The 24,142-nt window shown below is 36.1% G+C and overlaps 1 protein-coding gene across 1 annotated transcript; it reads right to left on the bottom strand.

The window, feature by feature from the left end:
- Positions 1-11,056: 11,056 nt before the first annotated feature.
- Positions 11,057-14,168, bottom strand: LOC103004906 (fatty acid-binding protein 9). The gene is made up of 4 exons (XM_057532240.1): positions 14,098-14,168; positions 11,830-12,004; positions 11,271-11,372; positions 11,057-11,107 (listed from the first exon to the last, which is right to left on the bottom strand). The coding sequence occupies exons 1-4, from the start codon at positions 14,166-14,168 to the stop codon at positions 11,057-11,059; spliced, it is 399 nt and encodes a 132-aa protein (XP_057388223.1).
- Between the last annotated feature and the right edge of the window lie 9,974 nt (positions 14,169-24,142).

Raw genomic sequence — 24,142 nt, 5'->3', positions numbered from 1 at the left:
ATGGGACCTAATGAAACTTAAAAGCTTTTGCACAGCAAAGGAAACCATAAACAAGACCAAAAGACAACCCTCAGAATGGGAGAAAATATTTGCAAATGAAGCAACTGACAAAGGATTAATCTCTAAGATTTACAAGCAGCTCATGCAGCTCAATAACAAAAAAACAAGCAACCCAATCCAAAAATGGGCAGAAGACCTAAATAGACATTTCTCCAAAGAAGATATACAGATTATCAACAAACACATGAAAGAATGCTCAACATTATTAATCATTACAGAAATGCAAATCAAAACTACATTGAGATATCATCGCACACCGGTCAGAATGGCCATCATCAAAAAATCTAGAAACAATAAATGCTGGAGAGGGTGTGGAGAAAAGGGAACACTCTTGCACTGTTGGTGGGAATGTAAATTGATACAGCCACTATGGAGAACAGTATGGAGGTTCCTTAAAAAAACTAAAAATAGAACTACCATACGACCCAGCAATCCTACTACTGGGCATATACCCTGAGAAAACCATAATTCAAAAAGAGTCATGTACCAAAATGTTCATTGCAGCTCTATTTACAATAGCCAGGACATGGAAGCAACCTAGGTGTCCATTGACAGATGAATGGATAAAGAAGATGTGGCACATATATACAATGGAATATTACTCAGCCATGAAAAGAAATGAAATGGAGTTATTTGTCGTGAGGTGGATGGAGTTAGAGTCTGTCATACAGAGTGAAGTAAGTCAGAAAGAGAAAAACAAATAGTGTATGCTATCACATATATATGGAATCTAAGGGGAAAAAAATAGGTCATGAAGAACCTAGTGGCAAGACGGGAATAAAGACAGACCTACTAGAGAATGGAATTGAGAATATGGGGAGGGGGAAGGGTAAAATGTGACAAAGAGAGAGAGTGTCATGGACATATATACACTACCAAATGTAAAATAGATAGCTAGTGGGAAGCAACCGCATAGCACAGGGAGATCAGCTCTGTGCTTTGTGACCACCTAGAGGTGTGGGATTGGGAGGGCAGGAGGGAGGGAGATGCAAGAGGGAAGAGATATGGGAACATGTGTATATGTATAACTGATTCACTTTGTTATAAAGCAGAAACTAACACACGATTGTAAAGCAATTATACTCCAATAAAGATGTTAAAAAAAAGGAAAGAAACGAAGACCCAACACAGCCATAAATAAATAAGTAAATAAATAAAAATTAAAAAAAAAAAGAAAATATTTGAGACAGATGAAAATGGAAACACAACACTCCAAAATCTATGGGATGCAGCAAAAGCATTCTAAGAGAGAATTTTATAGTGATACAGGCTTTCCTCAAGAAACAAGAAAAATGTCAAATAAACAACCTAAACTCCACCAAAAGGAATTAGAAAAAAACAATTAACAAAGCCCAAAGTCTGAAGAAGGAAGAAAATAATAAAGATCAGAGATGAAACAAATAAAATAGAGATCAAAAAACAATAGAAAAGATCAGTGAAACCAAGAACTGAGCTTTTGAAAAGAAAAACAAAATTGATAAACTTTTAGCCAAGCTCACCAAAAAGAAGAAAGTGAACTCAAATAAAATAAGAAATGAAGGAGGAGGAATAACAACTGATAGCACAGAGATACAAAAAAATCATAAGAGAATACTACAAACAGTTATATGTCAACAAATTGGACAATGTGGAAGAAATAGACAAATGTTAGAAACATAGAACCTGCCAAGACTGAATGAAGGATTAATAGACAATTTGAACAGACCAATCACTAGTAGTGAAATTGAATATGTAATTTTTAAAAAAACTCCCAGAAAATAAAAGTCCAGGACTAGACATCTTCACAGGGAAATTCTACCAAACATAAACAAGAATTAATACCTATCTTTCTCAAACTATTCCAAAAAACTGAAGAGGAGAGAACACTCCAAAATTCATTCTGCTAGGCAAAAAATATCCTGATACCAAAATCAGACAAAGACCCTACAAAAAATGAAAATTACAGGCCAATATCTTTGATGAATATATATGCAAAAATCCTCAACAAAATATTAGCAGACCAAATTAAACGACATATAAAAAGGATCATACAACATGATCACGTTGGATTTATTCCAGGGATGCAAGGATGGTTCAGTATTCACAAATCAATCAATGTGATACACCACATTAACAAAAGTAAGGATAAAAATCACAAGATCCTCTCAATAGATGGAGAAAAAACATTTGACAAAATACAACGTCCATTCTTGATAAAAACTCTCATCAAAGTGAGTACAGAGGGAACATATCTTAAGCCCACAGGTAATTTCATAATCAATGATGAAAAGCTGAAAGCCTTTCCTCTAAATTCAGAAATAAGACAAGGATGCCCATTCTTGCCATTTCTATTTAACATAGTATTGAAAGTCCAAACGGGGCTTCCAAACAGGAAGGGAAGAAGTAAAACTGTACATAATAATATATATAGAAACCCTGAAATATACACCACAAAACTAGTAGAGCTAATAAATGAATTCAGCTAAGTTGCAGGATACAAGACTAACACAAAGAAATCTGTTGCATTTCTATAAACTGATAATGAACTATCAGAAAGAGAAAGTTCAAAAATCCCATTTAAAACTGCATCAAAAAGAATAAAATACCTAGGAATAAACTTAACCAAGGAGCTGAAAGCTGTATACTCTGAAAACTATAAAACATTGGTGAAGGAAATTGAAGATGATACAAAGAAATGGAAAGGTATCACTTGCTCTTGATTGGAAGGAATAATATTGTTAAAATGGCCATACTACCCAATGCAATCTATAGATTTAATGCCATCTCTATCAAAATGCCCATGAAATTCTTCACAGAACTAGAACAAACAATCCTAAATTCATATGGGACCACAAGGACCCTAAATTGTCAAAACAATCTTAAGAAAAAAAGAACAAAGCTGGAGGTATCACCCTCCCAGATTTCAGACTATACTACAAAGTTATGGAAATCAAAACAGCATAGTACTGGCACAAAAAGACTCATAGATCAATGGAACAGAAGAGAGAGCCCAGAAACAAACCCACACACCTATAGTCAATTAATCTATGACAAAGGAGGCAAGAATATACAATGGAAAAAGACAGTCTCTTCAATAAGTGGTGCTGGGAAAACTGGATAGCTACATGTAAAATGGTGAGATTAGAACATTTTCTCACATATACAAAAATAAACTCAAAAGGAATAAAGCCCTAAATGTAAGACCTGAAACCATAAGACTTCTAGAAGAGAACATAGGCAGAACACTCTCTGACATAAATTGTAGAAATATTTTTTTGGATCTGTCTCCTAAGGCAAAAGAAATAAGAGCAAAAATAAACTAATGGGATCTAATTAAACTTAAAAGCTTTTGCACAGAAAAGGAAACCATCAACAACACAAAAAGGCAACATACAGAATTGGAGAAAATATTTGCAAATGATATGACTGACATGGGGTTAATACTAAAAATATATAAACAATTCATACAACTCAAAAAACAAACAACCCAATCAAAAAATGGGCAGAAGGCCTAAAAAAATTTTTCCCAAGAAGTCATAGAGATGGCCACCAAGCACATGAAAATATTCTCAGCATTGCTAATTATTAGAGAAATGCAAATTAAAACAACAATGAGATATCACCTCACACCTGTCAGAATGGCTTTTTGATAAAAGAACACAAATAACAAATGTTGGAGAGGATATGGAGAAAAGGGAACCCTTGTACACTGTTAGTGAGAGTGTAAACTGGTGCAACCACTGTGGAAAACATTATGGAGGTTCCTCAAAAAACTAAAAATAAAACTACCATATGATCCAGTAATTCAATTCCTATAAATATATCTGGAAAAAAACAAAAAACACTAATTTAAAAAGATACATGCACCCCAAGGTTCATAGAAGCATTTCTTGCAATAGCCAAATTATGGAAGCAACCCAAGTTTCCATCAACAGACAAATGGATAAAGAAGATATGGTATACATATACACAATGGAATATTACTCAGCCATAAAAAAAGAATTAGATTCTGCCATTTGAAGCAATGCAGATGGACCTAGAGAAAATTATGCTAAGTGAAATAAGTCAGACAGAAAAAAAATACTGTATGATATCACTTATATGTAGAATCTAAAAAATAATACAAATTAATGTATATAGCAAAACACAAACAGACTTACATATATAGAAAACAAACTAGTGGTTGCAAATGGGGAAGGGGAATAGGGGAAGTGCATGTTAGGGGTATGGGATTAAGAGATACAAACTACTTTGTACAAAATAGATAAGCAACAAGGATATATTATTTAGCACAGGGAAGTATAGCCATTATCTTGTAGTAACTTTTAATGGAGTATAATCTGTAAAAATACTGAATCGTATGCTATATACCTGAAACTAATATAATGTTGTAAATCAACTATACTTCAATAAAAAATAAATAACCACTCCCATTGGATAAATCCTTAACTTTCAGCTCATTCTACCTTTGGAGAGACATCCTTTAGATTTCAATTCAGCCATTTTTCCTACCCTTTTCTAGTATATCCTCATTTAACAGTTACTGCAATTAATTAATTAATTCATTAACATGTTAATTTGTATTGATTTTGGGCATTATTTCATTAATACGTATGTCATGCACTGAAGTCTTGATTCCATGTGCGTGGGGACAATATGTGATTTTATTCACATAATATTCCAAGTACTTAACACCATGCATGTATACAGTAGGTAATCATTTGTTTACTGACTGAATGAATGAAGAAAATGTAAATTTTCTACTTATGAGGGACTTTCTTTACATTAAATCATATAACAAATGTGAAAGCATCTAAAATTCGTGCTTATAATCAATAATATGATTTTCCTAAACTTCCTCTCTCCTCCTGTCCCCTTCCTTCTCTTCCTTCCCTTTTCTTTATATGCTCTGGAGGTGTGGAAAGAGCAAGGCTGTGAGTTATACCTAAGTGTAAAACTTAGTTGTAGTGCCCATTCCTTCATTTAGTCATTGCTTTGGTCAGTGGTAAAAGCAGGTTGTTCGGGCTTCCCTGGTGGCGCAGTGGTTGAGAATCTGCCTGCTATTGCAGGGGACACGGGTTCGAGCCCTGGTCTGCGAAGATCCCACATGCCGCGGAGCAACTAGGCCCGTGAGCCACAACTACTGAGCCTGCGCGTCTGGAGCCTGTGCTCCGCAACAGGAGAGGCCACGATAGTGAGAGGCCCGCGCACCGCGATGAAGAGTGGCCCCCGCTTGCCGCAACTAGAGAAAGCCCTCGCACAGAACGAAGACCCAACACAGCCAATAAATAAATAAATTAATTAATTTAAAAAAAAAAAAAGCAGGTTGTTCTTTCCATATTCAAGATGACATGATCTTATCACAATACTAGGAAAGTGCATGTAAAATAATTCCAAGGTTCGTTGTACATATTCTCACCTGCATGCATGCAGATAATTGCTCAACATGAATTTATTGAACTGTAGTAGCACTGGAGATAACATGGTGAGTGAAACAGCAACAGTTTCTGCCCTCATGGGCCTTATACTCCAGTAAGGGAGACACGTTAAACAGACATTTAGAGACATTTTAGAATATCCGATTCTTATTTTCTATCATTTACAGATGGAGGCAATGAATGACATTAAAGAGCCAATGAACCGTTTCTATGTAGGACGATACCTTCTGTAATTTCTTAGACACCAGATGCCCTGAGACCAATTGTCTTATTTATCTTCAGAACTCAGCCACTAGGGCATCTGGGCCCCTCCAGACATATATTTGACAAAAGGTGACAATGGCAATTCAGGCTTGATAGCGTCCTCTTTCATGCTTCAAATAACTGTTTTTCTCTCGTCTTAGAACTGTTGAGATTAAAGTTGCTTTCTTAATGAAAACCATTTCTTGGAGCTTTCTCAGCCACCAGTGGGTATTTGATCTTTTAGTTACTATGGTGACAGTTGCATTATGCTGCCCAAAGGAAGTTAATAGCTTTTCTTTTTTTGAATGGCAATAAATAGAGGGAAGAAGTAGTTTGTGATTCCTCCAAACAATGCAATTAGCTTTGTTTTTCCTAGACTTGAACATACACGACCTCTTTTCCAAAGACTGGTCTAAGATTTCACATCATTATTCCTAACAGAACACCCGAGAACTGGTTACTCATTCACTGGGGAAGGAACCAGAGACAGAATTTCTGCATTTCCCTGTTTTCCTCTAGTCATTACAAGGTATGATGAGCTGGTCACAGTTTTTTCTACTCCATTTGCATTTCCTCTTGAGAGAAAGTGATATTAATAGCATTAAAATAGGTTGTACTTTTCAGGCATTAGCACAAAGAGCTGTAGGAAACACTTTTTAGGACTCGGCCATCTGTTCCCTTATAGCCTATGGGAGAAAGGAATCCCTTAAAAAGAATTCACTTGCAAAGCATAGTGAAAAGTGTGTGAGTGTGTCTGTATGTATGTGTGTAGCTTTATTTCATAAGGAACAAATATAAACTCACAAAAATTCAGATGATTTTCTAATCGTGTGTTATCCAGGTTGCCAACTTTATTTCCTACTTTATTTCCTTGATTGTTTTACAAAATTTTTCAATAATTGAGATGGTATAAAGGCCTTGATAGAAAATGTGGTTTGCACATATATATATATGTGTATATATACATATATACATACACACACGTGTAAACACATTTTTTTTTAATTTATTTTTGGCTGCACTGGGTCTTCGTTGCTGCGTGCAGGCTTTCTCTATTTGTGGTGAGCGGGGGCTACTCTTCGTTGCGGTGCACAGGCTTTTCATTGAGGTGGCTTCTCTTGTTGTGGAGCACGGGCTCTAGGCGTGAGGGCTTCAGTAGTTGTAGCATGTGGGTTCAGTAGTTGTGGCGCACAGGATCAGTTGCTCCGCGGCATGTGGGATCTTCCCAGATCAGGGCTCAAACCCGTGTCCCCTGAATTGGCAGGTGGATTCTTAACCATGGTGCCACCAGGGAAGCCCTAAACACATATTTTAGATTAAAGTTAGATCAGAGAATCAATTCATGTTTAAACTGTACTTTCATTTATTCATGCCAACCCATTCCTTCCTTCAAACAATTGAAAACTAATTTTGTAGTTAAATTCTAGCCTATAACATGCTCATGACGGGATACACAGTGCAAATGCAATCTCTTAAGTGGCACACCGACTCAGAGTAATGTTAGCTGCTGTCATGAACTCCAGGATTTCAGAGCCTTAACCCAGAAGTTTATTTCTTGCTCCCTGTCATGTCCACTGCAGGTGCTCCTGGTCTATGGGTAGCTTTTCTCCATGAGGTGACTCAGAGGCTTTGGATCCATTCATCTCATGCCTACGCCACTCTTCAGGTTTGAGTCCAGTCCTCCAAGCAGGCAGGGGTTGGGGGAGACGAAAAAGGTTGCACTTGCCTCTTTACTCTCTTGACCCAGAAGTGGCACACTTCACTTCCACTCACACTCCAATGCAGGAAGTAGTCACATGACCCCATGGAGACAGGGTGGGTACTGAGTAGTGCCTACCTTGCAGACTCTTCTCAATACCAATGCTATACTATGGAAGGACAAGCCCAGATTTCTAGTGGGCGATTAACTATCTCTGATGCATTCAAATCTTGGCACACTGAGTCCTGACATTATGTCTGAATATCTATCTTAACGTCTATCTTTTGAGAGAATGTTATAATAAACTTGGAATAAGTTCTGGTTTAGCTTTACCATCTACCAGATGGATGACATTTGGGTTGCAGTTTTATCACCTGTACAATACTGACTGTTCTGAGGATCAAAAAAAGAAAACTTTTGTGAAATTGTTTTGTAACTTACGTATTGACACCTGAACTCTATTTTACAAAGTAAACAGGAATCCATTTTCCCCAAATCCCATTTCTAACTGATCAGTTGCTTCTAGACCCTGCCTACCTCTGCTGTGACACTCTTCTGATCCGACTTCTTCTGCCCACTGTTTTAGTGCACACACCTTCAGTTCCATGGTTCCTATTCTTTGCATTCTAGTTGCCTTATTATCTGGGAGGGGGATGTGGGGAAAATGAGAAGACGTGAGGGATTCCCTGTGCTGGTCCATTGCAGAATGTCTCATTTTCCCTCATCACAACACTGTGAAGTAGATGGTTTCCATTTTGCAAAGGAAAAAACTAAAGTGGGTGAGCAGCTCATGCAAGCTCACAAAGCTGTCAGTGGCAGAAGCAGGATTCAAGCCCTGCTCTGCCTGGTTCTCAAACTCCATCCATTTCACTTCCCTGCAATGTGTCTCTGGCATAACAGGCACCTCCTCTTGTCACGGGGCTGGTGGTTGGATGGTCCCTCCCCACCCTGTCCCTCTCCAAAAATTACACATGATCTAGATACCAAACTTCAAAGTGGACAGATTATATATCCCTGTAAGTGTTTAAAATAGAAATCTTAAGACCCATAACTTGAGGATTCAGTTATGTCCCGATTTCTTCATCCTAAGTTTCCATCTATTTTCTGTTACTATCTTTGGAGTAGTCAGTTGTCTTTTCATGACTATCAAATCATGTCCTTTTATGTTTATTGCACTTTTGTGCAAAAATATGAAAATTAAATACACTAAGTGTTCAAAACAAATTATTTTTGTCAGTGGTTTACTTAATAGTTTTGGGTAGCTAAAGAAGAAAGCTGGTGAGTTAGTCTTTGATAATAGTATTCATCTTGATTTTAGTATGGTTGATCTTTGGATAATTAATACTCTCCTGTAAACTTCAGTGTGGATTTAAAATATAGTTTACTAGTAAGTTATTCAGTCTAAAAATATTCAAAAATAAATATATATTTTCCTTTGTGGTTTATAAAATCTTCTCTCACTTCCTCTACTTCAAACCCTTTTGGAAAGTGAGTAAGTAATGGCTTTTTATTGCATAATGAAAAGTGTCATTATTATCCCTTTTCTATAAATCCAGTACAACTTGACCAATACGACATGTGATTTACTTCTAGATAGATAATGACTATTTTTGAAGGAAAGTCAGATATACCAAGAGACTGATCATGTGAATGTCCTTAGTAAAGACTAATAATTCTCAGTATAAACTTTAATGAATTTTTTTCTTACAGGAATTTTGACACGATTTGACTGAGAATAAAAATAAAAGCAATGGGGTTTCAACATGCCTCTGCTACTTGTAACAAAAAAAGGCAGTTGTGAACTCCATCTCTAACTTATTGCTGTTTGCCATCACCTAATACAGTATTGAACAAACAGTGGTCACTGAATAAGAACTTGCTGGATGAGTGAGTTCCTCAGGAGTAGCATGTTTGATTCTACCTACTAAAGACACCACAGCAGGATTTTATTTCTCATTTAGGCTGTGTGTACTTGAGCTGTGACATTTATGAGAAGAGAAATGTCTTGAAAATTTAGAACTATATTATTCTTTTATAAATTTTGCCTCTGTAAAGACTAAGATTTAAATAAGTGCCTAGTGCTTTTTAGAAGAATACCCTCTTCCTAATGGTTGTGGAAAACATTTTGACCCTTGATCTGAGTTGTTGCTTAAGTGCTGTCATCTGCAGCCCCATTGCAGAGACCATCCTCTGATGAAGGAGACATTGGCCTCTGCTCCCCTTTGTACACAGGACGCTACCTTGGGGGCTGAAATCCCCTTTGACTTCTGGCAAACAAGCACAGGTACATTTTGTACACACTTGAGTCCTTTAAGAAGGACAGGGACAAGTCATAGGGGGATGACTGTCATTGGCCAGATCTGGCAGTTGTGTGGCTACTACCAAACCCATCACTTCAAGTGCACAGCTGTATCCTCAGAGGTCTTCAGGGTTTAATATGACAGCCTAGTTCCTTTCCTTGGACAATAATTCAGCTATTGTCCCAACACTATGCTCAGTCCTTTTGTACATTACTCTTTAATTTTATCCTTACTGAGGTGACCATACCTCCCAGTTTGCCTAGGACAGTCCCAGTTTATGCTTTCTGCCCAGGTGTAATTATTGAAAGTGCCCCTTTCCACTTTTCACTTCTTACCCAGTTTAGATGACAAATTAGCACATATTTAACACTATCCTCAGGAGTTACGTTTCACCAACGTACGTTTCATCTGGTTTTAAGTTCAAGTTGCAACATGAGATTTACGTAGTTCTTCCTCTTTTTCCTTTTCCTCCTCCCACTGCTACAAATACCCTCAATTTTTAAATTTTACCTATATTACTCTGTTTTGCTCTAAGCCCTGAGAGTACTTCCTAGCAACAGTACTTGGTGAAACTATTGAGGGACTTTGTGTAGCTGTAATAATTATATTCCTACTGGCATTTAGAAATTCTGGACTGGCATTTACTAAAATATCATTCTGCAAAGACTAAGTTGTACGAAACGGTGACTGATGCACTAGCCTGATTATTTTAAATAAGTTTATGGAAAAGTAAGATAACGATTGCTTTAAATGTTCTATAAAAATTCACGCACAGTGTATAATGTCCAGGCTCTATTTTGTAATCTCTCTCTCTCTCATCTATCTATCTATCTATCTATCTATCTATCTATCTATCTATCTATCCATCTATCTATCCTATCTACTTTATGCATGGTCAGCCTTCTGCAAAAATAAAAAATAAAAAGCAACGTTGATTTTCAAAATCTGTGATGCCCAAAGTGGGTTCCAATAATTATAATGTATCCACCTTTGAGGTCACATGAATTTCAACAGAGCACCCTTTGACAGAAAGCATTAACCTAAATGGAATGGGTCCACTAGAGGAAAATCAGTGACTGCAGAATTCAGGTGTACAAAGAATAAAGGGCACTTTGGTGATCTTACAATTACACCAGAGACAAGTTTCTTGTCTCACCAATTTATCAGATTGTCCCTAACCCTCAAGATTACACAGCTCCAAAACTGCACTTAATTTGGTTTTATTGGGCAAATTTATGTTGAGTAATTTTTTAAAAAATCAGTGGCTCTGAGACACATCTTCTTCAAGTCCCAGTTTCCTGTTAGTGAACAAGTTTTCACTGACGCATACAGTTTCTTCATACCTTTTTGTAGATTCCAATGCTGACAATATTATTCATGATACATTCCTAAAAGCAAAGAGGGATCTATTAGAGTTGGTACATGACATGTTAAATTTGATCTGTCCCTCTTTCCCCAGACCCTCTATTTGAGATACAAGACAATTGAGTAATTTGAAAGGCATGCCTCAAATAGGAGCTTCTAAAAATATTAAATTTAGAGAAAACTCACCACTACCATTTTTCCATCTACAATTTGTCCTTTGATTGTTGTCTCTTTGCCAAGCCATTTTTGGAAATGAATCATTGAGCCACCATCTAATGCTATGATGCTCTATAAATGCAGAAAGGAATCAGTCAGAAATAGCAATTCACTACATTCTAATCCACACAAGACTAGACACCTACTTTTTAATTCCAGTTTTGAAATTCTTTTCTCCAAAATTCTTACAACAGTTCTTGTCCTAATTTAATACCATCAAACTAGGGAAGTCTCAAGAGATTATTCGAGTAATGCTCTTTCCCCCCAGGTAAGCAATACCTAAACTATTTGTGAATAATCATTTTATATGCTCTTTTATACAATGACAAAGAGAGATCAGAGAAACAGTGAAAATAAGTTGAGTTTTGGGACCCTGAATCATTTGCAAAAGAATTGACTTTAGCATTGTGCAATATTAATTAACAAAACAAGCCCAAGCTGACTGGGTAATTAATCAAATTAGAATTAACTGTGCCTAACCACCTTCTAGATTTTTCCTGATTGTGGACCGGGAAGATTTAGTTCTTACCTTTACTTTCTGGTTATCTGATGTGGTTTCATCAAATTCTTCTCCCAGCTTGAAGGATATCTCAGTATTTTTGAAAGAACTTTCTGTTTTGATGTTAACCTTATCCCTGTCGGTGCTAATAGTGATTCTTGGCTTTGCCAACCCAGCAAGGCTCTGGACTGCAGCACTCACTCCTGTAGGAATGAGTGAGAAGAGAGTTCAATGAGTAGAGAAAACAAAACACCTTCTTAAGATGTTTAGGAAGAAGTGCTAACAATCATTTTGGAAAGCAATTTAAAAAGAATGCATCCTTCCCCCATTGAAGTTTTGGATAATACGCCATATTTTCTTCAATGCTCTCTGTGACAGCTGGATTGAGCCAAAACTCCCAATCAGAATATATGTCTAGTAATTATACTTGACATTTTGAAAGTTAAATTAACTTTCTGAGACTCTTGCACTTAATCTAAAATATATATTTGTATGGTGCCTTTCGGTCATATGCTTGGGCTTTACCTCATGAAATATTGCAACAACAACGCAGGGGATGTTATTATCCTCATTTTAGAGATGAATACACCGAGTCCCAGAGAGGTAGAGAGGCTTGTTCTAGGTGATGTGTCTGGTAATTAGCAGAGCTGAAATTTAAGCACAGGTTTTCTAATTGTCCAAGAATTTTAGCACACTTTTCTTCTTTAAAAAAAAAAAAAGAAGTGCAATTTTCAAAGTATCTAATCTACTCTAAAAGAATATGACATAAAGTCCAAGCTTCTCTCTTATTTGCAGATAAATTTCAGATCTGGATGAGTAAAGAGGGGGTAGGCAAATTGGACAATTTGGCTGAGAACCTGGTCCTGTTGTTCAGGTTGGGGATTGTCCATTGTTTAACTTGACTCCTGCAATTGGTGGGCAGAAGGGCTGACACCCGACTCTTAGTATCGATATAGAACTCGATTTCACATTCATATTGCGGTTGGACAGGATGCCTCTGACCACAGAAAAGCAGTGTTAGACATGGATCACAAAAGAGTGAGGAGTGAGGAGGTTAAAACCCGAGTTCCAACTTTGCCACTTGTTAGCTTGGCCACATTATTTCCCTTTTCTCTAAACTTCAGCTTTCTCAGTAGTAAAATGTGAGTAATTATAGTACTCACCTCATAGGTGTGTTGGAGATTAAATGATAGGACTTAGCATGGTATTGGCACATAGTATGTACTCAGTGGTTATTCTCTCTTGCACTCTGCTTGAGACCAGCTCCCAGTCAAAACATGGCTACTTTTGCCATCAGCCCCAAGTTTCTTAGATGCCCCCAAATTTATTTAATTATTTATTATTAAAAAAAAAAATTAACTCAAAACAGGTGAGTCCATGAATCCATGAAGAGATAGGGAAACGTTTTTTATTACTTTCTGAGAGAGTTTATACTAAAGAAAAAGGAACAAATATTACATTATGAACACGTTGACTTATTATGTATTGATCATTTCAGACAATTTTTTAAAAAAAAGTAAGATTAAAAATTTTTTTGACTTTATATGCAGTTTATTATAAGAGAGGTTTCTCTTAATTAAATGTTTAAAATTAATTAAATGTTAAATAATTACTATTCTTCTAACATTAGTAAAGACTAGTTTAGTTATTATAGATCTGAGCCATTATAAATGATGTTTATTCAATTTGAGTAAGAACTAAAGTGTGCATAGAGTTTATACTTCTGAGGAAATACCCAATGGTAAGAAATTCCATGAGTAAAAATGTTCTATTTCTCCAATAAAACATTTGAAACTCTTCCAAATAATGTTATTAAAAACCTCCCACATGCATCAGAACTCTTAAAATTAACCAACTAGAAATTTTGTTTGATGCTATTGCTCTTTTGAAGTTATAACTTAAAGCAAACCTTGAAACAAATTTACTTGATAAATTTAATCATAGATAGGTATTACTGTCTATAATGGGGGGCAGAGAAAAGCTACTTAATGAAATGACCAAGCTAAAAATAAACTCGATCATGGGAGTAAGATGAAGTATTTTCTAAAAGGATAAATTGTTTAAATATATAGATAATACCTAGAAGGAAGCATCTGTGAGCCTAGTATTCCAAAAAGAGATAATTATTACTGGTAATAAAAAGGTAAAAGTAGATACACAAACTTTGTTAACCTCATTTGAATATACCCTAGGATCACAAATGAATGAGAGAATTGTTGAAAAATTCATTGTAAAGTGCAAACCCAACCATATCACAAAATGCATTGCCAGTTTCCAAATCTTGTAATGGTATTTCCCAGTTGTTTCATGTATTCATCAAAGTTTTCACTGGAGACCAGCTTCCAGGTTCCCAAAAAGGGCTCAGTCATGATGGAAAGCTTGCTGAGAAGAGGCGCTCACAACCAAAAGCCAAAGAAACTTAGGCAATCATGTGACTCTTCTGAAATGGCCAATGGGCAGCAGCAAGACAAAATATTCTAGGCACCAGCATTGACTCATTTTATTTACCTCCAAATAAAGAAACAGAAAATTAACAGGCTAAGTTGAATTTAAGTCAATGATTATAGCTTCTAGCAAACAGATTTGTAACCTGAGTCACCTGATAAATATTACTTGTGGAATGAAGACAATTTTCAATAGAGATCAGCATTTTGAACTATGAATGCTGAGTCAACTCTGAAGGAATATCCCCACAAATGTCTAATGAACACCTGACTGAGGTATTTTCCCACCTGATACAAAGACATGCTTGACTGGTCTACCTCAGCTGTTTTTTATTTGGACAAGTCACAGTGCCAGAGTACCCTCTTCATTAAAATAATATCTGCCCCTCCCTTCCTTGCAGGGTTGATGAATTGATATTACTTAGTGTAACTGAAATGTCTACAGTTGGTTGGAATGAGATGTAGGGTATTATTAATATTATCATTGTTGTTAATTAAGAGTAATTGCGGACTGGGAAGAAAAGTAACAATTATCATTGATGATGTTTTGTAATTTAAACCCTAAAAAGGAGGTGGAGCTATGCTTGGAACATTCATCTTTTAGGCTTATAAAGAAATCCTGATATTAAAATATACCACTTGAAATTATGAGAGGAAGTTTTAGGGAGAAATATGATATTTTGATATCTGCAGTCTAAAAGAAAGACAAAGGCAGCAGATAATTTAAATATCTGTGCAATTACTTCTGAAATCATCTTCTGCAACCCAAGTAATGGAAGTGAACTTGCAGGTAAGGCCTTTACTAGGAAGGATTGGATTCAGAGGCTATAGATTTATATCACAGCTTTGAACTCCAGTTGTTTTAAAGAAGGCTGGAGTATTAGAGTGCCAGGCACCAGAAGAAGAATATTCATACTATTATCTGCCTGGGTCAAATATTCCTTCATGTCAAAGAAATCTTCATTCAAATCATCTCTTTGTTGAAAAAGCATTTTTTTTTTAAAAAAAAAGGTTGATGTTTTGGCACCACAAAGTTATATCTTAAGTGGGATAAAGAATTTCTTTTTATGAAAACATGTAAAGAAGATATTTATAATGCAATATCTTTAGAGGTGAAATAGTTATTAAATTATCTGGAGGGCAAAACAGGGGAAGCGAAAACCTTAGAGTCAGTTTCAGGAAACTGAGACCTGGGCTAAAAATAAGTGCCTTAGCAGTTGAAAGTGCACTCAGAGGTGATGCTCAAATAAAGAGCCAATGACTGAAGATCTTGCTTTACTGGTTCTAGATATGTATGTACTCTGCCTGAAAGATGGCAGCATACAAATCTGGCCATGTTTGCCAGTGAGGTGGTGTGACAAAGGTCTCCCCTTAGTCTAACCATTTTTGTTCCAATTATTCTGCCTTTGATTGATTCAGAAATCAATCCTGTGGCCCATGAGACAAAAGAGAAAGTCAAATTTCTGGCTTCTATAAAATTCCCTCACCCTTCAACGAGAGGTAGAGGGACAGTCCCCTCCTTGACAACTTTTGCTTTCTTGTATGACATTTAGAACTGCTGCATCCATTGTGTTACCAACTCAAAAATGAGGTCAAAACTGAGAATGGCAGAGAGGGAAAGGGGGAAGAACTCAAGACACTTTGTTTCTGGAATCTTTATTGAGAGAATTAATGAATTCCATTATTATTTAAATAATTTTATGTCTGAGTTTTTGTTCCTTGAAGCTTAAACCTTCATAATTGGTATGCGTTTGTAAATAGCTCCACCTAAATTTGGACTCTTAAAACCAGTTCCATGTATCATGTGATATTGGTCTCGTGCACAGCATCTCCCAGCTCTCTAGATCCAATTCAAGCATCACCTCCTCTGTGAAACTGGTTCAGAGCTGGTTGATCCCTATTATGTGATACAATTATATTTTAATAGAAGTATTAATATATTCGGGAACTTTTCTTATAGTATTGCAATAAGTCGTCCTCCAGCTGTCCCCCTAAGCTCTTTTATGAGTACATCAAGCAAAGAAAATATTTCTGATTCACTTCTGAATCCCTAAGACCATGCCTGGTATATTGTAGGTGCTCAATAAATGTTTTATGAATGAATGACAAAAGGAATAAACCATGTTTATTTCTTTTTAACTGACAGTTTCCCTCATCACTGATCTTAATCTCTAACAGCAACTAAAGACAAAGTTTTAATACATTATTCTCTCCTGATCGGCTCATATGACAGGCCTTTCATTATGGTCATCAGATGGTACAGGGACTTTCAGACTCCCTGCACCTTTGCTCAGTATCTCATTGTTACCATACATCTCCCTTCTCAACCAAGAAAGTTCTCTCCTAGTCCTGCCACTTCCACCACTAACCTTTGGCACCATTGTTGGATTATTATGTTTTTTTTTTAAAAAGCACCATTTCCTGCAGTAAAAAAATTTAAAATTAAAATGTACTTAATTGCTAACGCTAGCAAAAGAACTAGAATACAGCAATCTGTTATAGCACAGTTACGCATCTTATTTTCATGACAGTTTAAATGCTTATTTCTCCATTGTCTCATTTTTCTATACTTCTCCAGTATCTCATTTTCTATATTAACTTTCCTTCTTGTGACATTTTAGGGATTAAATACTTTTAAATAAATTTCAATTTTAAGATGCTACATTATCCACTGGTGAGGGATACTGATGAAGTTAAATATGTACTAGAAGCTACAAAAGTATTCAGAAATATGTCTGTTAATTTACTGCTGTACATAAAATAGCTGGAGCCACTAGATTTTTTTCTAACGTTTTATTGCGGTAGAATATACATAACATAGAATTAACTGTCTTAACCATTTCTAAGTGCACACTTCAGTGGCATTAAATACATTCATATTGTTGTGCAACCATCACCACCGTCTCCAGAACTCTTTTCATCTTGCAAAACTGAAACTCTACCCATTAAACAGTAACTCCCCGTTGTCCCCTCTCCTACCTCCTGGCAACCACCATTCTACTTTGTGCTTCCATGACTTTTCCTACTCTAAGTACTTCATACAAGTGGAATCATGCAGTATTTGTTTTTGTGTGTATGTGACTGGCTTAGTTCATCTGGCATAGTGTCCTCAAGGTTCATCCATGTTGTAGCAAATCTCAGAATTTTCTTCCTTTTTAACACGATAATATTCTATTGGATAACCAAAAGGTGGTATTTACATTTTGCTTATACATTCATCCTTTGATGGACATTTGGGTTGCTTCTGCAATTTAGCAATAAATGAATAATGCTGCTATGAACATGGGTATACATGTATCTCTTTGAGACCCTGCTTTCAATTCTTCTGTGTATATACCCAGAAGTAGAATTGCTGGATCACATGGTAATTCTATTTTTAATTTTTTGAGGAACTGTCCTACTGTTTTCCACAGCAGCTGTACCATTTTACCTTCCCACCAACATTCCAATTTCTCCACATCCTCGTCAACAAGTTTTTTTATAGTCTCCATCTTAATGGGTATGAGGTGGTGTCCCATTGTAATTTTGATTCACATAATCACTAATAATTAGCGATTTTCTACATCCTTTCTTGTGCTTATTTACCATTTACGTATCTTCTTTGGAGAAATCTCTGTTCAAGACATTTGCCCATTTTTGAATCAAATTTTTTGTTGTTGAGTTTTAGGAGCTCTCTATATATTCTGGACATTAATCCTTTATCAGAAGTATGATTTTCAAATATTTTCTCCCATTTTGTGAGTCACCGTTTTACTCTGTTGATAATGTCTTCTGTTGCACAGAGTTTTTTTAATTTTCCTGGAGTCAAATTTGTCTATTTTTTCTGTTGTTGCCTGTGCCTTTGCTGTTATATTCAAGAAATCATTGTCAAGTCCAATGTTGTGAAGCTTCAACCTTACATTTTTTTCTAAGAGTTTTAAGATTTAGTTCTTACATTTGAGTCATGGATCCATTTGAGTTAACTTTTGCATATGGTGTTAAACAAGGCTTCAGCTTCATTCTTTTACCCAGTGGATACCCAGTTTTCCCAGCACCATTTGTTGAAAAGTCTACATTTTATCCATTGAATGGTCTTGGTGCTCTTGTCAAAAATCATTTGACTATATACGCAAGAGTTTATTTTTGGACTCTCTATTCTATTCCATTTGTCTATAGGTCAGAGTTTATGCCAGTAGCACACTGTTTTGATTATAGTAGCTTTGTAGTAAGATTTGAAATAAGGAAGTGTCTCCAAATTTGTTCTTCTTTCTCAGGATTGTTTTGGCTCTTCAGAGTCCCTTGATATTCCATATAAATTTTAGAATGGGCTTTCCTATTTCTGCAAGGAACATAATTGGACTTTTGATAGGGATTCCATTAAATCTGTAGATCGCTTTGAATAGTATTGACATCTTCCAATCTATGAATATGGGATGTCTTTCCATTTATTTATGTCTTTTAAAAATTTATTTTATAGTTTTAATTGTACAAATCTTCCACTTTCTTGGTTAATTCTTAAATATTTTATTCCTCTTGATGCTATTGTAAATGGAACTGTTTTCTTAATTAACTTTTTAAATTGTTCATTGTTAATGTATAGAAATGCAACTGACTTTTGTGTGTTGACTTTGTATCTTGCTACTTTGCTGAATTATTTATTGGTTCTAACAATTTTTTGTAGGGGGACCTTTTTTCATATAAGATCATACTTTCTGTAAATAGAAATAATTTTATTTCTTTCCTTCCAATTTGGATGCCTTTTATTTCTTTATCTTGTCTAATCACTCTGAATAGTACTTCCATTACTACATTGAATAGAAGTGGCAAGAGTGGACACATTTGCCTTGCTCATTATCATAAAGAAAAAACTTTCAGGTTTCACTATTGAGTATAATGTTCAATGAGGTTTCTCATATATGGCTTTTATTATGTTGAGGAATTTTCCTCCTACGTCTAGTTTATTGAATGTTTCTACATGAAAGAATGTTGAGTTTTGTCAAATGCTTTCTCTGCATCAACTGAGATGATTGTGTGTGTGTTTTTTTCACCCTTCATTCTGTTAATGTAGTATATTACACTGACCAATTTTCATCTGTTGAATCATCCTTGCATTCCATGAATAAATTCCACTTGAGATACTGCTTGTGTCATTTTATTTCAACTTGTAGGACTCTCTTTAGCATTTCTTGTAGAGCAGGTATAGTGGTAACTCCTCATCTTTTGTTTATTTGGGAATATCTTAATTTCTCCCTCATCTTTGAAGGAAAGTTTTACTGGATACAAGATCCTTGGCTGACCATATTTTCTTTTAGCAATTTGAATATATCAGCTCATTGCCTTCTGGCCTCCAAATATTCTGATAAGAAATCTTTGGACAATCTTATTAAGGATCACTTGTATGGAATGAGTCACTTCTCTCTTGCTACTTTCAAGGTTTTCTCTTTGTCTTTGCCTCTTGAGAGATTGTCTTTCATTGTTTCAGGGTGGGTCTCTTTGGGTTCAGCCTACTTGGAGTTTGTGGAGCTTCTTGGATATAACATTCATGTCTTTTATCAAATTTGGGAAATTTTTAGCCATTATTTCTTCAAATATTCTCTTTGCCTCTTGGTCTCTCTCTTGTCCTCTGGGACTCCCACAATGCATATGTTGGTCCTTTTGATGGTGCCTCTCCTGTTCCTTAGGTTCTGATAACTTTTCTTCAGTCTTTTTTTCTTTCTGTTTGTCATTTGATAATTTCCATTGTCCTACCTTCAAGTTCACTTGTTCTTTCTTCTTGTTCAAATCTGCCTTTGAGTACCTCTAGTGAAATTTTCATTTCAATTGTTCTTTTCAACTCCCAAATTTCCTTTTGGCTTCTTTTTTGGTTTTCTATCTACTGATATTTCCATTTTGTTCATACACTGTTTTCTTGCTTTCTCCATATTTTCCTTTAGTTAGTTCTTAGAGCATCTTTCAGACAGCTGTTTTGGTCTTTGACTAGTAAATCCACCATCAGGTCTTTCTCAGGGACAGTTTCCATTGGTTTAATTTTTTCTTTGAATGGGCTAAACTCTCCTGTTTCTTTCTATGTCTTGTGATTGTTTTGCTGTTGAAAACTGGAAATTTGAATTTAATAATGTGGTAACTCTAGAAATTAGATTCTCTTCCTTCTCCTTTGCTGCTTTTTGTTTTTGTTTTCTGATTGCTGTAGTCTGGCTCTGTGCCAAGGACCATGTTACGGTATAAACTTAAGGTCTTCTCATGTCCTTTCTGAGCCTGTGGCTTTCCTTTGGCATGCACAGTGACTTTCTAATATCCTCTGTATATGAAATTGCTTTTGAATGTCCTAGTCTTTAATTATGGCTCCTCAAAGAGGAAAAAGTGAAAAATGAAGGGAAGGGGAAGGTGCTGGCCCTTTAAATTTCTTGGAAATCACTTCAGTGGGAGGAGGGAGGCTTGCAACAATGGGAGGAAGTACAACAATGATGGCCACCACCTCTCTATCTGCACTTCAGCAATCAGAAGCAGCAATCAGCGATTAGAACACACATTCCTGATATTTGGAGGATAGGGTCTTCATTGCCCACCCTCTCTCATGCAAGATATGTGCAAGCCCTTCCAGTAATATATGCACATCTGTCAGCAAAGGGGCTGAGGTGTGGAGGATAGGTAGTGCATACTGTGCTAAGAGCCAAAATTGACTGGATTTAACCACATTTACCCTCTAACACTTTCCCTGGAAGATGTAAGCCTTTGATAGACTCCTGAGTTCCAAAATACATGAGAGAGATTCTGCTAGTCCAATTGTTTCCTTGGTAGGAAGACAGATTCCTAGTGCTTCATACTCCAACATCTTCCCAGAATCACAGTTTTTATAAAGTATATTAAGGTTTTCATTTCACATGAATTGATGCCCCACCTCTTTTACATTCCTTATTATTTATCAATAAATTTTAATTGTCAATCTTCATATAGATATAGTAGTTAACATTCATAATTTCTGGTTTCAGCTGTGGGGGGGATGGTTACTTTTAATTTTTATATCATTTTAAAGTTATAGAAAATTTGCAAGAACAGCACAAATATTTTCCATAAACTCTTTCTCAGATTCTCTAATTGTCAACATTCTAACACGTTTGCCCTCCTTTACACACACATATATATATATATATATATATATATATATATATACTTTTTTAATAACTTGGGAGTAAGTTGCAGAAATGTTGTCCCACTACTCCCCAAATAAAAACCTTACCTATGTTACCACAGAACATTCATCAAAATCAGGAAATCAACACCAATAACAATATCATTATTAAATCCGTACTCCACTCACACCATAGCAATTGTCCCAACACTGTTTCCTGTTGCTAGAAGAAAAAAAAGACTTATTTTTCCTTTTTTCTTTCTGGTCCATGAAACTGTCCATGATCATGCATTGCATTCAACTGTCATGTCTCTTTCATCTCCTTCAAATGGAAATATATCTTTAGCTCTTCCTTGTCTTTCATGATTTTGACATGTTTGAAGCATATAGCCTGGTTACTTTATAGAATAATCCTCAGCTGGGGTAAGGTGATGTTTCTTCATGATTTATTTGAGGTTATACATTTTTGGTAAGAATACTCCAGCAATGATGCTGTGTTCTTCTCATTGTGTCATATCAGAACACACATGATGTTAATTTGCACAATTACTGATGATGATGTTAACTTTTATTACTTAGGTAAGATGGCATTTGCCAAGTCATTCCACTGTAAAATTTATTAATAAACAATTAATTAATTTTATGGTTCTCTTTCATGACCCAGTTCAAATACATCCTCTATGTTGAAAACATTCCTGACTACTCCAGCACATACTGACTACTCTGCTTGCCCCTGGCTTCCTTCCAATCCATAGATTATACCACATAGTTTATCATATAATTCATGTCCTCCCCTATATTGTGTCTTTATTCATTCCACTAAAATTTATCAAGTGATTACCATATTTGTAGGCACAGTGCTAGATGCTAGATACATACATAAGTGTCCTGAGGCTGTGTCAACCTAGTGATGGAAAAGATGAGAAATCAGAATGTGGTAATATCATGTTATAGTAAGAACACACACACTTTTTCTGTGGTCAAGGGAGGAAGGGTTTAACTCTTCTTAGATTTGGGGAATGAGGGGTGAGGGAGGAGGAGAAACTATCAGAACAACTTTCCCAGGTGATGTGATGATGTTCATGCTATTTCTCTACTACATTGAGGGCATGAACATGAGCCATTACTCTTTCTGTGTTCCAGACCACACCTAGCACAGGGAAGAGCGTTCACTCACTTATTCAAGAATTGTTTATTGAGCTCTGAATCTCCTGTTTACTGTGCCAGGGTCTGGGGACACAGCTACAAATATGACACAATCCTTGTCTTTGAGATCTCTTTCTGAGAAGTGTCCGTTTGATCCTGGCTCTCTTCCTTTAAGAGTAGAATTTCCTCTATGCTTCTGCATGTGGATTGATAGAAGCAATGTCAGTGAAAAATTATGTGAGCTCAAAGAGGTCCCAGGGAGGATAAATCAGAGAACTGACATTGAAGATATGTCTTGTTTCTGCAGCCTTAGTTTTATGGTAAAAATATAGAAAACAAGAAATTGACTTATCCAGCAAATTTACATTGGACTGAATCCTCTTACTCTATGCTTCCACATCAACAGAAAAATAAGAATTAAACTTGAATAGTACATTTTGAAAAATAAGTAAATTCACAAATACACATACATAGAAGTGGCACCTAAAGCAACTTTTTAAAGGATTAGCACAGAGGCACGTTTAAGGTATGGGGAAGGCTTAGAAAGAAGGGAGAGGAGAGTTTTAGACAGGAAGGAGCAGACTAATTCACACACACCTAAAAACAAAATATCAGAGGCAAGAAAGAGCATGAAAAATTTTTGGTATGATTAAAGCAAAGAATGTGTAGAGAACAAGAGCAATGATAAAACTAGAAAGTTAGATAAGAAAAGACAAGCATGAGACACATTTACATGCCATGCTAAGGAGATTGGAACTTCTGCAGATGAAATGGGAGCCATGTAAGGGTTTTAATCATTAAGTGTCCAGGTCAAATTTTCATTGTGTAACTATCATTCATGAAGTCTACAGGGCTTGGAAAAGAGAGGAGAGGACAGAGAGTGAAAGAAGGAGATTTATTAGTAATTAAGGAAAAAAATGATAGTGCTGTTGGCGATGGGAATGAGAAAAGCAAGCATTAAAATTTTTTAAGTTAATACAATCAACATGATTTTTTAAATTTAATTTATTTTTAATTTATTTTTTATAGAAGTACAGTTGAATTAGAGTGTTGTGTTAATTAATGCTATGTACAGCAATGTGACTCAGGTTACATATATATATTCTTTTCCATTATGGCTTATCTCAGGATATTGAATATAGTTCCCTGTGCTATACAGTAGGACCTTGCTGTTTCTCCATTCTACATATACCAGTTTGCATCTGCTAATCCCAAACTCCCAATCCAACCCTCTCCCACCCTCCTCCTCACTTGCCAACTGCCACTTCTGAGGTGCTGGAAGCAAAAGCAGAGTACTGCACATGACCCCTGCGCTCCAGCCCGACCCACCGATCCATCCCTACCCTCACCCCACTTAAAGGACCAACTGGCTGCCCCCACCCCGGGGAGCCAGCAAGAGCATCTGTTACTTGTTTTCATTCCCTCGTGCTGCGTCATGAGTCCCAGTAAAGCCTGGCCTGAATTTCTCGTCTGGCCTCTTATTAATTTCTATTGATTAAGGAGTCCAGTAACTCAGGTTGGTAACAAACAACAGCAGCTTGAACAAAATGGAAGTTTATTTCTCATGTAAAAGTCCAAACAGGGTGTCGGTACTCTGTGGATGGCAGCAGCAAGCATGCCCCATCTGATCTTTTTTTTTAAATTT

This window comes from Balaenoptera acutorostrata, chromosome 17 (assembly GCF_949987535.1).
Source record: "Balaenoptera acutorostrata chromosome 17, mBalAcu1.1, whole genome shotgun sequence".
NCBI lineage: Eukaryota > Metazoa > Chordata > Mammalia > Artiodactyla > Balaenopteridae > Balaenoptera > Balaenoptera acutorostrata.
Note: the sequence above shows the minus strand (reverse complement) of the source record. Positions and strands in the feature narration are given on the sequence as shown.